Source organism: Cebidichthys violaceus, unplaced genomic scaffold, assembly GCF_023349555.1.
Source record: "Cebidichthys violaceus isolate CVI_PGR_0920_01 unplaced genomic scaffold, fCebVio1.0.p SCAF_58, whole genome shotgun sequence".
NCBI classification, from domain to species: Eukaryota; Metazoa; Chordata; class Actinopteri; order Perciformes; family Stichaeidae; genus Cebidichthys; species Cebidichthys violaceus.
In genome coordinates this window covers 607,602-621,030 of record NW_027176794.1, presented here as the reverse complement: position 1 = coordinate 621,030, position 13,429 = coordinate 607,602, and the positions used below count along the sequence as shown (strand labels likewise).

The window sequence follows — 13,429 nt, the reverse complement described above, 5'->3', positions numbered from 1 at the left end:
CCTTTTGTACAGCAGATCTCCTCGTCAGGTTTTACATTTACTTGTTTTTGTGTCAGCCTCCCTTTATTTATTTACCTGTGTGATTGAGGCTGACGTGGATTGTGTGATTTTATGCAGTTGACGGAAGATTTAATCAATTCCTGTAAAAGAATGGAAAGCTTGATTAAAAAAAAAAAAGATCAGAGATATTTCCCAACTCAAAATGCTACCAACTGTGAGGAATTTTAAGTTTTAAAGCATTCCTAGAGCTGGATATTATGTGTCACAGTGTGTTTACTTAGGTAGTGTTAAACCAAGGAGTGTGGTCATTGAATGTATATTGAGTCTGTGATGGGGGTTTGAGGAATGCCAGGAGGTGTAAATCTGCGGGGGAAGAGGGTAGTTCACAGAGGTGTCTGCCCAGGACAATGGGTGAGGATCCAAGGAGAAGCTCATTGGACTTCAGCCAATCGTGGAGCTGATCGATAGGTTGAGGAATGTAACTCTGGGGGGGCAAAGGAGCTGTTTGTCCCCTGAGAGAATCAGACTTCCTTCGTACCATGGGGCAGATACATCAATCTGTCCTGTGGTATGAACGGGGTCTCATATTTCTTGAAATATTTGACTATCGGTAGTGTAATTTGGTTTGTGATTGTTTTGGCTTCTGTCAACAATATTAAATACTTTTGATTTTGACCTGGACCTGCTGACTCCTGCCCTGCTTGCTGATGAAACAAAGAGTGCGAAGGGGGGCTGTTGCTTCTTCTCTTCAGTGGCCTTCTTCTCCACTATGGCCTTCTTCCTCTCTGTTTGAGAAATTTCTGAACAATACACAACGTGAATCCTGTATACTTCTGGAATGAACTGCCACGTTACTTGCTGCCATTCCGCCAAAGAATCATTAGTGAAGTTATGCAAATAAGCAGTACAACTTTGGGGTATTTGCATTTTTTTTGTTACTTTTTACATTGCAAATTCTGATTAACAATACAAAATATAATCAATACCTTATGATGGATTATTACAAGTTTAGATAAGACTGTATTGATCCCTGGGGGGAATTCACAAGCAGTATACTTGTGTCATTTATCCCCACCTTTAATGAATCAATACTTATAATCCAATACTATCAGACATTATAATGAAACTAGAAAATTTCACAAGAAATTTTGACAGTGTGGCTTCTTCTGCCTGAAGATGTCGCTATATATATATATATATATATATATATATATATATATATATATATATACACACACACACACAACAATGTTACCGGTAGTATTGTTGAGGTTCGATTGAGATAACGCTTCTGTCTTTTCTGCATTTTAGATTCATACTCTTGAAAAAGTTAAACCAATGACAGACAGACAGACAGACAGAAAGAGAACTTGCATAAAGTCTGGATAACACACAAGTGCGTTGGCACAGAATCATTTGCATAAAGTCTTTCAGCACAGATCAGTAGAGAAATATTAGTATTTATTTATTTTTTACTTTTCATCATCACACCCTGACCGCACGTCCCTGCGTAGAGCTCTGGGTGAACACGAACGCTCTGGTGTGGTTTTTATGTTTGTGGTGTTAAAAATGTGAGCTCCAGCACAATGTACAAAACTGGTATCGTCTGCCTTTGAGAAATTATTGAATTGATTTAACATGGAGTCTAATGGAGCAGTTGGTTGGAGTTCATGTCGCTCTGCGGCTCTTTGAGCCAAATGTGTAAGTCCGTTGGATTCCATAGACACTTGGCTGCGACCAGCACAACATTTCCAAGCTTTTTGGCCAAAAATGGTGTACAAAGAGTAAAAAATTGTGGGAATGGGAGCAAATTGTTTGGAAAAATCACAGAATATTTTCCTGGGGTCTAAATAGTAGGTGCAACAGAGAGAGCAGGTGAGAGTGATTGGGCTGATGAGGAGGGTGTGACTAACAGGTGCACTGAATGAGCTGACTAGGTGAGTGAGAGAAAGAGTGACAGGAGAGAAGGGGCAGAGCTGTGACACTGTGTGAGGAGAAGCGTGCCAAACTTTCTGGATAAACAGTAAAGATTATTAAAGATTAAGCCCGATGGATTATATACAGTGTGCTTTGGCACAGGCAGTTTTACTGCCTTGTGCTACAAAGCACACTGAATAATAATAATAGTACTTCTTGAGTGTTTTTGTTGATACATAAGGCTCAAGTTTTCAGAGTTGTGTGCTTAGTTCTGTTTTGTGTGTGAATGGAGAAAAACTGTAATACAGCATGAAAGCATACAGCAGTATACTGGGCCACAACAGACACCCAGTCTGTAATACTATAAATAATACATATTGCAATACTTTGATCAGTGGACCATAGGTCAATCACCAGAAGTGATTTAATAGACATTAGATGAAAATCTTCGATATTACTTTAAGTATACAGTAAACGGGTTATTACTGTGATTTTCACAGTAAAGCTTTGACTACTGTAATCTTTGGTTGAATACACAGTGCGTTACTGCTCACAAACACAGTAAAATACTGTGGAATATACTGTGTATATGTTGATGCTAATACATTTGTACTTTTAATGAAGTACAATTTTGAGTTGCTTGGTTACTTTCCAAAACCGCAAATAACCTGGAGGAAAATGAAGTGAATAGACAAATGAATAGAGGATGAATCATCACCTCTGGCCTCAAAAGAAGAACTGTAACTCATGAGATGTGAATCATCTGCTGTCTCAAAACCTGTTCAGTGAAGGTGTGGAAAGTTTTCTTAAACCATGACTTGACTACAGAGAGGGTTATAATCCTGCTGCAGTTTAGTCTACTCTCTGTTAAAAAGAGGAAATACAAAAAAAAGAGGGAAACGTTCATGGAAATGTTTAGTTAGTAAAAGACTCATAATTGTTTTTCTTGCCACTTCCCAGCAATGGTTTGAACCAAACCGTGATCTGAAAGCATCCAGACGAAACCACATTCTCTATAAACACGGAAAATGGAGAGATATATAAAAATATGTTTTTAGAACCTTCCTTTCTGATACATTAAACGATTAACATAAACCACCTAAGATTTAATGTAACATTTTCAACCAATATAGATACGTTATTGGTTATTTTAGTCGGGTTGTAACATCGTTTATAAAGCAACCACCCCTACGCTAATGGTATAACCCATAATACAGAGTCATATGACTCCGTGACTCATCCTGAACGCCTCGCGGACACTAACCCATTGATGTATAAAACGGGAACAAACGGCAGGGTTTTGTTTCGTCTTTTCGCTAATTCTCGCCACTAAAACTGTCACAACAATGTTGTGTGGAGGGACTCACCCGGCAGTGCCTGCTACCGATGAGATTCAGAAGATCTGTGACAGCGTAAGTAGAAACTAAAAGTATGATTGACTTTGTTCCCTCTGAACTAGTCACAGTAAACAGGGCCTGTGTGTCATTTTTAATGTTGCTGTAATCTCATTGTTATTCAGGTTAAGAGCGCTGCAGAGCAAAAAGCAGGGAAAACCTATGACGTCTTCACAGCCAAGAGCTACACGTCTCAGGTAGTGGCCGGGACCAACTACTTCATCAAGGTAATTATACAATACGAGACAAAAAAGCACGATAGCAAAACAGATCAGTGACTATCAACTACTTTGATTTGGTAGCAACGAGATCAAGTGACATTTGAAGCGGTTATAGTCAATGAGAATAAAGTTACAGGATGCAGAAGAAACAGCTGGATAACTTTACCCTTAATGCATGCTGGGAAGTAGACTATTCTAACAAGTTGACCGAAATAAGACTAATAATGAAAGAAGGGTTCATTCAATATAACTGATTATGATCTACATTGCAAAGGAGTCTGGTATAAATATAGAACATAAGCTGAGGTTGACTGTGGACTTGCATTCTTCGGGTGGACGTATACAAGACGTCCACTAAATGCTTACGTTGTTCGGCTAGATGTATAATTAAGTAATCAAGATCTCCTGAAACTTTACTTTTGCTTCCTGGCAGGTCCATGTGGGAGGAGATGATCATGTTCACCTCCGTGTTTGGAAAAAACTCTCACATACTGGAGGAGAGTTAGAGTTGTCTAATATGCAGCACTCCAAGAGCCACGAGGACCCTGTTGAGTACTTCTAATAGGATCCTAAGCCAAACACAGCTTACAGGTTGCCATTTCATGATAATCAGTTATGATCAAATTATCCTGCTCGGTATATAAAACAATGCATATGCAGTTTCCACTCTTAACATGTTACAACATCTGTAGATCATGATGTAAAGAGCATGTAAAAAATGTAACTTTTGTACAACATTAAAGAATAAATGAATCAGATTTGTTGTGAGGTGTTGCTTCTCTTTCCGTGGTATTTGGTTTGTGAAACCACTGCAGGACAGGACGTATGCGTCTAAAGCTGGCAGACGAGTGAAGAAAAAGGGTTGGACAAAGAAGCAATAAAGACAAATAAAAGTCAAGTCACAACTGGGTTTAGTGTTGAATGGACAAAGTCCCTCCTGAAGTGGCAGTCTGTCATATGAAATATAACATGAAGCAGTCTGTATCTGGGAAAATGTGTATATTACAATGCACAAGATATTTAAATTCTGTCTATTCAGCAATTCAGTGAATGAATAATATCAGTGACGTTCATAAAAACAGTATATTTGTACTGAATCATAAACAATCTGAACACTATAGTTTAATGTTTATCATGTTATGTATTGCATAATATTACTGTAATATCTGTCGGGACATTGAGCATGTGATGTAGTTTAGTCATTTATATTTGACTGGAAGTAAAACAACTTCAGTGAAGATCTGGAACAAGCTGATCCACAATATGTGTGTGATGCTGTCATACAGCATTACAACCTAAAGGTCACTATAGGATACATTTAAGGAGAAAAATGGACTTTAAGAGGTCAAAACATAAATTCAAGCCCTGATGCTCCTGAATCCCAGAATTCAAATCCCTTCAAAATGTCAATGAAGTGTGAGACAACAGTTTTCAGGGTGTGGGGGTCTCGGTATCTGCCTTAAAACCGGACGTGTAACATATTTGAGAGTTAGAATAGAAGGTGGAGTGCTGTAGGTTTATAGCACACAAACACGTACAAAATGTACCATAAACAAAAGACTCTCTCGCACAGACACTGAGCCGTGAAGCTCACCCAACCTTAAATCCATTTGAGTGAGTCAGGTGCAGTATATAAATCTTGTTTAAACAAACACACACTGTAATCTAAGTACACGTTCATGATTCACTACCACTGCGCTGGAGGTGAACCAGAAACTCGATGGCTTGATTTTTGTGGTACTAACATTACAAAATGACATACACACTCTTGAATTTGATCATCTTTCTTAAAATATATCATGAAGTTTCAATTCACACAGCAATTATTGATACACTAACAACAATTTAACTACTTTTTTCAATGATTTACTATTTTTAGTTACATAATTTGAATGCATTTAAAGCTATCTATTTCTAAATGTGTCTTAAAGTTAAATCTATCGACCTCTTTAACCACTTTTCAAGTTACTAAGCAGCACAGACGACATTCTCTCAACACACAGGTAAACATACAATCACATTATGATAGCGCACTCAGGCGCTCTCACATAACTGTCTCTGTGACTTTGATCAAATGAGATTTCCAAATGTGTCGGGTGGATTTGGTAAAATACAATTATGCATAAGCCATTTTAATTATTTACATTCGTTGGAATGGTGCAGCCATTCAGTCACTTAATGATATAATCTGTAAATTAATCAAATTATTCATACCAAATCATAAACTATCTGAACACTATAGTTTCATTTTAAGTATTAAATAATATAACTGTATTGTGAAATGATTGGACAGATTTAAAGTAAAATAATTTTATTTCTAATTTTGTCATTTGATTTATTAATTGCTGTCGGGATGTCAAGATAATTTGAACAAATCTAACAAAAAAATGTTTCTAAAATACATTACCCACCCTATCTGGCTCCTACAGTAGACATCAACTGCATTTTTGGAATTTGAACAATCGACCATTCCCCTAAAGGTTACATTACCCCTGTAAGAATACATTTAAGAAGAAAAATGGATTTTAAGAGGTTAAAACATAAATACAAGCCCTGATATTCTTGAATTGGACTCCCTTTTAAATATGGATGCTAAAGCAACATTCTTTTAGGTGTAGGGCCGTGATATCGGCCTTGGAACAGGGAGTGAAACACACTTCCCTGTAAGTAAAAGGTGGAGACGTGGAGTGAGACCAAGCCAGACCAAATCCTGCAAGGAACCGGAGAGAAATGTCAAAACTATTGTTTAACAAACCACACTTGTTTCTTCAAATCACACTGCAGCTGTTCTAAACCACATGAGGTTGTGTGTCAGCGGTATTTGTTAATCCCTGGACTTCACACGGTCACGTCCCTGTTATCATCTTGTGACTACTGTTCCTCTTTGTTAATCACATGCTGCATGATTTTTGCTTCTATGAATTAAATACATGAATAAGATATTTGACAATTGGTCCTGCAGTCCTTTGTCGTAGCGTTTATGATTTGAATCTAAAAACTCATTATAAAGTTGCTTGTGAAGGTCAAATTACACACATTTTCTTGTTCTTTCTGTTCTATGAAGTGTTCACATGATCTGTTTTTACCCTTTAGGATGCTGACAAATGACTTATAGGAGGAAATCATGATTTCTGTCTTATTTCTGGGGTTTAAATAAAAGTGTACTGAAACTATAAAAGGGAAAAATAAACAGACACGCAAAGTTGGGATGCTCCTACCAAAGTTCTCCTTCACAAGATGCTAATGAGGTAAAAAAAAGCCACTGTGGACATAAACATATATTTTGAACATGCAGTTGATTAAAGTTGGCTCATTTGATTATTTTCCTTGTGGAAATTGTCGAATTCATCCAACGCCCACCAGTTTAAAAACAGGAAAAGGTGGAATAAGTAAAATCTTTTTTAAGGAAATAATTCCATTGGTCAGGACCTCTGTGACCTGGTAGCTGCTATGGCCATGAGACGATAAATATTATTTTCCAAGTCATATTTTGACTTAACGTCCGTTCCTGACTGAAGACAACATGTTACAACTGATTTAGTGTAAGACCAATTTAACAAACTCCAGGCAGGATTAGTTATTCATTGTTGTTTGAATTGGAGTGGAGGATTTTTAAATATATATTTTTAAAGATTTAGAATCTGTAAAAAGATTTGTTTTAGGCAGAACTCACGTTTCGAAAGCCTTTATTAAATGAATGTATTACAATTAACATGGTACAATTTACAGCATAGCCAAATGATATTTTAACCCAGTAATATTATAAAGATTGAAATTAATTTATAAAATAGGACACTTACCACATTTCCACAGTTAGTTAATAGTAATGTCCTATAATCACACCTAAATGCTCTGTCACTATTTTATAAGTTACTTATCCCTGATTTTCCGTGTTTAGGTTTTCAGTGAAAGGTGCAGAATCCACTACACGCCTCCGAAGGTGAAGTGAAGCTCCGTCTGATGAGAGGAGCTGCTTCACTCGAGGTTCGAATCCCGACCGGACTTGAAACTACGACAAGCTGCTGAGTCCTGACTGCAGGCTGCAGACCATCCAGACCGCCCTGACCTCTTCTCCAACACACTTGTATTCCATTGTGTCTGTTGCATTGCATTACCTCAGCTGTACAGCAGTCATTAGTGTCATTCTTTAATGAGAAACATTGTACAAAAAGAGTGTTTTTAAAAAAAAAAAGACAATAAAATGTTTTAAAGCAATGTGTTGTTTGTGAGGTTCTGGGTGGAGCTACAGTGAAGATGTGACCTCACATGATTGTGGTGAAGAAACCCAAGATACTGCTTTAACCATTTACTACTTGTAGATTTCATTTAGGTGAAAATATCACGACGCTTCATAATGTTGGTCTTCTTTGTTTTTGCTTTATTGGGGAAAGACAGACAGGACTTATTGTCAGTATATTTTTTTCATTTGGTTAGTTTCTCTATGCACCTTTTTATAATTTCAGAAGAATGTATGAAGTATTGTTGTCCTCCTCCAGGACACCTGTCAAGAAACTAACGAAGACAGTTTGGTTTGTGTGATCAGAATTCATAACATGAGAAAATTAAAAATCTTTTTCCGTGTTAAGGTCTGGGTGGTGATTTATTTACCTTTTTTTAATCTGTACATTTAGATCTGTACAGGTAATGATTGCATTACTGGCAACAGGTACGAGGCCTGAAGTGATCTTTAAGAGAACTCAGGAGGTCTTTCAAGCCTCATGTTTAAACAAACTGTCACTAGCCGTGATGATTAAAACGTTAGCTGAATGCAAAAAACACAAATAAAGCTGATTCTGACCCAACAAGGAAACAGTTGTTAACTTTGTCAAAGCAGGTGTGACTTACACAGAAGAAGCCCATCATTCACACAGATAGGAGGAAGGAAACGAACACAAGGAGTGAGATCCAAACGTCACTGGTCCTGGACCAAGATACTGTAGCTTGAAGTCTTGTTGTGGCACAAATTCAGAGTCTGAGTGTGAGAACGAAATTAAAGGGAACCAAGGTGTTTCATTTTAAAGCTCTGTGTCACTTTATTCTGCACATTTTCTGATTTTCAATAAAGACAACTTTGCATGTGAAGTGTGTTTGCTTCAGACTCTCTAGAAACTTCACTTTGAGTGTTTATATGAGTTAACGCCCAACAACATTTGTTGGACTTAGATTATAGCATTTGTGTTGCATTTTATGGCCATTTAAAACATATGTATTACTCATGTCTCCCATTGTACAAGGGATGCTTGACTGGTTCACCTAAAAGACATGATTTAAAATATTAAGATATTTAGTTTTATACAGATTGTCCAGCTGCAACTTTTTATTGAGCTGGAAACGATTAAATAGAGACAAAAAACACACATGAGCCGTGGGACAAGGAAGCTTTTGTGCTTGTTTTGGCAGGAATTTAGAGGTTGAGTTTTAATCCAAGAGTATGAATCTCAAATGAACCTCAATCATCTTACTACTGTAATATTGGCGTATATATATATATATATATATATATATATATATATATATATATATATATATATATATATATATGTATTAAATATACATATATATTATGTATTAAATATATATTAAATATGTATTAAGTATATTATGTATTAAATATACATAATATACATATATATATGTATTATTTACTCTGAAAGTTCCTCAAAGTTCACTGAGAGACTCTCACAACAACACAACAAGATGGTTTCAGGTACAGGCTTGTCTTTGAAATTGGCCTCAAATAACTGATTGATGCCAAATCACCGTCATTCAGTAATTATCATGAAAGTCGTTAGAAGTAGTCGACACAATCACAAGGCTTAGAAAACACAGATAGAGCCTGTGGGGAACAACATCAGTTAAAAACTGTATTTTGACTCTTTTTCTACCTGAATTTAGTTTTTTAGCAGAAACTTCCTCTCCTCTGAGATTTAAAGTAAGGCTTTTAAGCTGTTATCCACTTTTCTTAACAAAAGTATAAAAACAGTGGTGAGAGTATTTTATTTTAAGTAACAGTAAAATAGATATCTTTATATTCCTGCCTTTGAGCAGTGGTGACCTAAAGTATAGAAGTGGGCTTTGATTGTCTTCAATACCCGAACCAGCCTTCTCTTTATGCATCCATGGTACCAGCAGGATGAATGCCCTGCCCCTCCCTCATTACCACCACTGAGAGGCCCTTGAGCAAGGCCTGTAATGCATTAGAGATCACATCTCACTGTGGTTGATGGGTGACTTTCAGGTGAATTTGTTTTTAACCTCTCGAAGTTCAAAGTTTTTTTTTCCCTTAAATGTGTCATTAAAGTCACCTTTAGGTTTTAAAAGTAATTTAATGTCACACTGTGATTTTCAGTCAGGTTTTCCAGAATAAAACAGGAGGATCATCAGCTAAAAGTGGACATTAACTTGGATTCATTGGTTGTTGATTTTACAGAGTAATTATAAAGGACAAAATCCGCGAGCACAAATGAGATCCACGCGCGGGTGTAGAGGTCTCGCGCGTGCAACTCAAACAGCCACGTCACTCCGCACAGAATACCTCTGCTCGCACCAGCAAAATTGAAGCCCGCGAGGACAAAACCATGCTTTGCGGAGAGAGGAGCGTCCCCTGGTGCGCGACTTCTATCACTGCTCTTCTGATCACAAAGCTGTTTTTTCTTTTTGACACTAAGTGGGCGGACCAAGTCACCATCGTATCATTGGTTACAATCCTCGTCATTGGATTGATCAGATATTAATCCCGAGGTAAATATTGTATTTGTATTCTATACACCTCAGAGGTAAATAATGTACTTTATACTACACTATGTCTCAGAGGTAAATATGTACTTTATACTACACTATCTCAGAGGTAAATAATGTACTTTATACTACACTATCTCAGAGGTAAATAATGTACTTTATACTACACTATCTCAGAGGTAAATAATGTACTTTATACTACACTATCTCAGAGGTAAATATGTACTTTTTACCACACCTTAGAGGTAAACAATGTACTTTATTAAACGTTAATAACGTTTGGAAATACAAACATTAAATTGTGTTTCTTTTGTAAATAAACTAGAGTCAAGTTGCAGATTGATTTCAATTATTTTCATCATTCTTTTCCATACAATGTGTGTTTGATAGTGAAACCTCTTGTAATCTGAATTGATTCAAACATGAAGTGATCATATTTAATCATACTCTTGTGTTTACAGAAGTTAACAGATAAAATGTAGCTGTATTTACTGTGAGCAAGAATTTTGAATGAAATATGCTGTCAAGTTTCTATGTGGGAAATGTTTGACCCATAGTAGACTAGAAGTCTGAATATTTTGGCTTCTGCTGCTTTTATTTGGATCATTCTTTTTATATATAAAAAATACTGAATCGCTGTACTTTAGTCATTTTTCCATACAGTGAGCACCACAAGAAAGGAAATTGTCCTCCATTGTGCTGGTGTGGCGACAGAAATCTCAGACATTTCAAAACTATGACGAATAATCTGTCCTGCTGTCTCTCTATACAACTATCTTCATGGCTAAATAGTTGTCAATGAGAGAATATGTTTTTCGTTTTCCAGTTTAGGTGAACTGACCCTTTAAGTAGCGTTATATTAACAATCCTTCACAAACTATCATAAATGTTTGAAAATATTTATTAAGTAACGCATTTTTCCTTCTTTGTTTCCAGTTCAAGCTTATGCAGTCAGAGCTGAATGTTGAAGAAGTTGTCAATGATAGAAGTCTGAAGGTATGCTCACTATTAATAGTAATGTCCTATAATCACACCTAAATGCTCTGTCACTATTTTATAAGTTACTTATCCCTGATTTTCCGTGTTTAGGTTTTCAGTGAAAGGTGCAGAATCCACTACACGCCTCCGAAGGTGAAGTGAAGCTCCGTCTGATGAGAGGAGCTGCTTCACTCGAGGTTCGAATCCCGACCGGACTTGAAACTACGACAAGCTGCTGAGTCCTGACTGCAGGCTGCAGACCATCCAGACCGCCCTGACCTCTTCTCCAACACACTTGTATTCCATTGTGTCTGTTGCATTGCATTACCTCAGCTGTACAGCAGTCATTAGTGTGATTTTTTAATGAGAAACATTGTACAAAAAGAGTGTTTTTAAAAAAAAAAGACAATAAAATGTTTTAAAGCAATGTGTTGTCTGTGAGGTTCTGGGTGGAGCTACAGTGAAGCTGTGACCTCACATGATTGTGGTGAAGAAACCCAAGATACTGCTTTAACCATTTACTACTTGTAGGTTTCATTTAGGTGAAAATATCACGACGCTTCATAATGTTGGTCTTCTTTGTTTTTGCTTTATTGAGGAAAGACAGACAGGACTTATTGTCAGTATATTTTTTTCATTTGGTTAGTTTCTGTGTGCTCCCTTTTATAATTCCAGAAGAATGTATGAAATATTTTTGTCCTCCTCCAGGACACCTGTCAAGTAACTAACGAAGAAACTTTTTCCTGGTTTGTGTAATCAGAATTCACAACATTAGAAAATGAAAGATCTTTTTCCGTGTTAAGGTCTGGGTGGTGATTTATTTACCTTTTTTAATCTATTTGTCACCATTTATTTCCGCTTTCAAAACATGTATTTTAGATGTCAGACAAATGCTGCATATAAGAACCACAAGAAATATATAGAGATTTTATTTGACTGATTTCTTTATTATTTCAAGAGAAGGTTGTGCATTCAACTTGCTGCTTCCCAACACCAAATATTTTCATTGTGTTAATAAATTCAAACTCAATGTCAAATCATTTCAGGATAAAGAAGCAGAGCACTTTAACATGAGAATGCAGCTTATTTGTAACTGTTGAAACAGGTTGTTTGATCAGTTGGGAAAAGGTGTGAGTTCGTCTTCTTTGGTTCTCTTCTGCTTCACACCACGAATCTGAACCTTTCCATCAAATGGTTCGTAGAGACTCAGATGAATGTAGTCATCTTCTCCAACAAAAACCTGTAGGTAAAAAGAGAGGAACATTGGACATCTGAAAGAATATATTTGATCTTGTGTTGCTGAACTCTGAGGACCTTCTACCATCAGAGGTGTGTTCATGGTTTAACTGGTGTTTACTGTCCTGCCATGAATTTGACATGATATCAGATTCAACTGGATGTCACAAATTATGTTAAATCAACCTGTATATCATACAAACACACATCTGAGGCTTTCATTTTTAGTTTTCAAACATCACAATATTATTTACCTTGATGATTAAGTTTTGTCCTCCTCTCACAGACTTATTCCTGTATTTAACTGCTTTGAAATCCACATAGTTCGCCCCTGTCATCGTCTGCACTTGAGGTTTCTCCTGTGTATGAATGAATTAAAATGTGATGTAAATCCAGACTGAAATATAAACCAGGGTTTAGAGACACTCAGAGAGTTGAATGTGGTTTGTGGTGAAGAATGAAGGTAGATTAAATCTCACCTGATCACAAATCGTCTGAATTTCCTGGTTGGCATCCATTGTGTCACTCCATCCTTCAGCTCCAGCCATTGTCACAAGGTCCGTTGAAGTTAACTGAGAAGTCATCTTTCTGCTTTTACGAGTCTCATGTGTTCATTTCCAGCTGGTTATCAGATGTATTTATACTGTGTAACCACCCTGGATACAGACTGGAAGGTGGATCTGATGAAGTTCTGGGTGGAGCTACAGTGAAGCTGTGACCTCACATGATTGTGGTGAAGAAACACAGTGTATTGCTTGATCCATTTAAATAAGTATACTACATGTAGATTTTTTTAGGTGAAAATATCACCTTAAAAATGTGACAAAGAATCTTCATCAGTTTCTTGGTTTTAAGTTTCAAGTTTCTTTTATTATTTGATCAGAGTGAAGTTAAAAATATAAAGTCTGTGTTGAGGTTTGTGTAAACTAAAGAGATATATTTACA

At 36.6% G+C, this 13,429-nt stretch overlaps 2 protein-coding genes across 2 annotated transcripts; one reads left to right on the top strand and one right to left on the bottom strand.

The window, feature by feature from the left end:
- Nucleotides 1-3,153: 3,153 nt before the first annotated feature.
- Nucleotides 3,154-4,290, top strand: LOC137888795 (cystatin-B-like). The gene is made up of 3 exons (XM_068732288.1): nt 3,154-3,329; nt 3,437-3,538; nt 3,966-4,290. Exons 1-3 carry the CDS (start codon nt 3,264-3,266, stop codon nt 4,092-4,094), a joined length of 297 nt encoding a protein of 98 aa, XP_068588389.1. The 5' UTR covers nt 3,154-3,263; the 3' UTR covers nt 4,095-4,290.
- A 7,907-nt stretch (nt 4,291-12,197) lies between these two features.
- Nucleotides 12,198-13,076, bottom strand: LOC137888842 (stefin-C-like). The gene is made up of 3 exons (XM_068732347.1): nt 12,964-13,076; nt 12,739-12,843; nt 12,198-12,488 (listed from the first exon to the last, which is right to left on the bottom strand). Exons 1-3 carry the CDS (start codon nt 13,066-13,068, stop codon nt 12,363-12,365), a joined length of 336 nt encoding a protein of 111 aa, XP_068588448.1. The 5' UTR covers nt 13,069-13,076; the 3' UTR covers nt 12,198-12,362.
- Between the last annotated feature and the right edge of the window lie 353 nt (nt 13,077-13,429).

What these genes read in the sequence shown, in the direction of transcription:
- LOC137888842 (XM_068732347.1), bottom strand. Translation starts at nt 13,068, where the DNA reads ATGACTTCTCAGTTAACTTCAACGGACCTTGTGACAATGGCTGGAGCT. An exon ending in TTCAGACGATTTGTGATCAG is followed by an intron (nt 12,844 to 12,963) that starts GTGAGATTTAAT and finishes ATTCATACACAG; the next exon opens with GAGAAACCTCAAGTGCAGAC. An exon ending in GACAAAACTTAATCATCAAG is followed by an intron (nt 12,489 to 12,738) that starts GTAAATAATATT and finishes TTTTACCTACAG; the next exon opens with GTTTTTGTTGGAGAAGATGA.
- LOC137888795 (XM_068732288.1), top strand. Translation starts at nt 3,264, where the DNA reads ATGTTGTGTGGAGGGACTCACCCGGCAGTGCCTGCTACCGATGAGATT. An exon ending in TTCAGAAGATCTGTGACAGC is followed by an intron (nt 3,330 to 3,436) that starts GTAAGTAGAAAC and finishes ATTGTTATTCAG; the next exon opens with GTTAAGAGCGCTGCAGAGCA. An exon ending in GGACCAACTACTTCATCAAG is followed by an intron (nt 3,539 to 3,965) that starts GTAATTATACAA and finishes GCTTCCTGGCAG; the next exon opens with GTCCATGTGGGAGGAGATGA.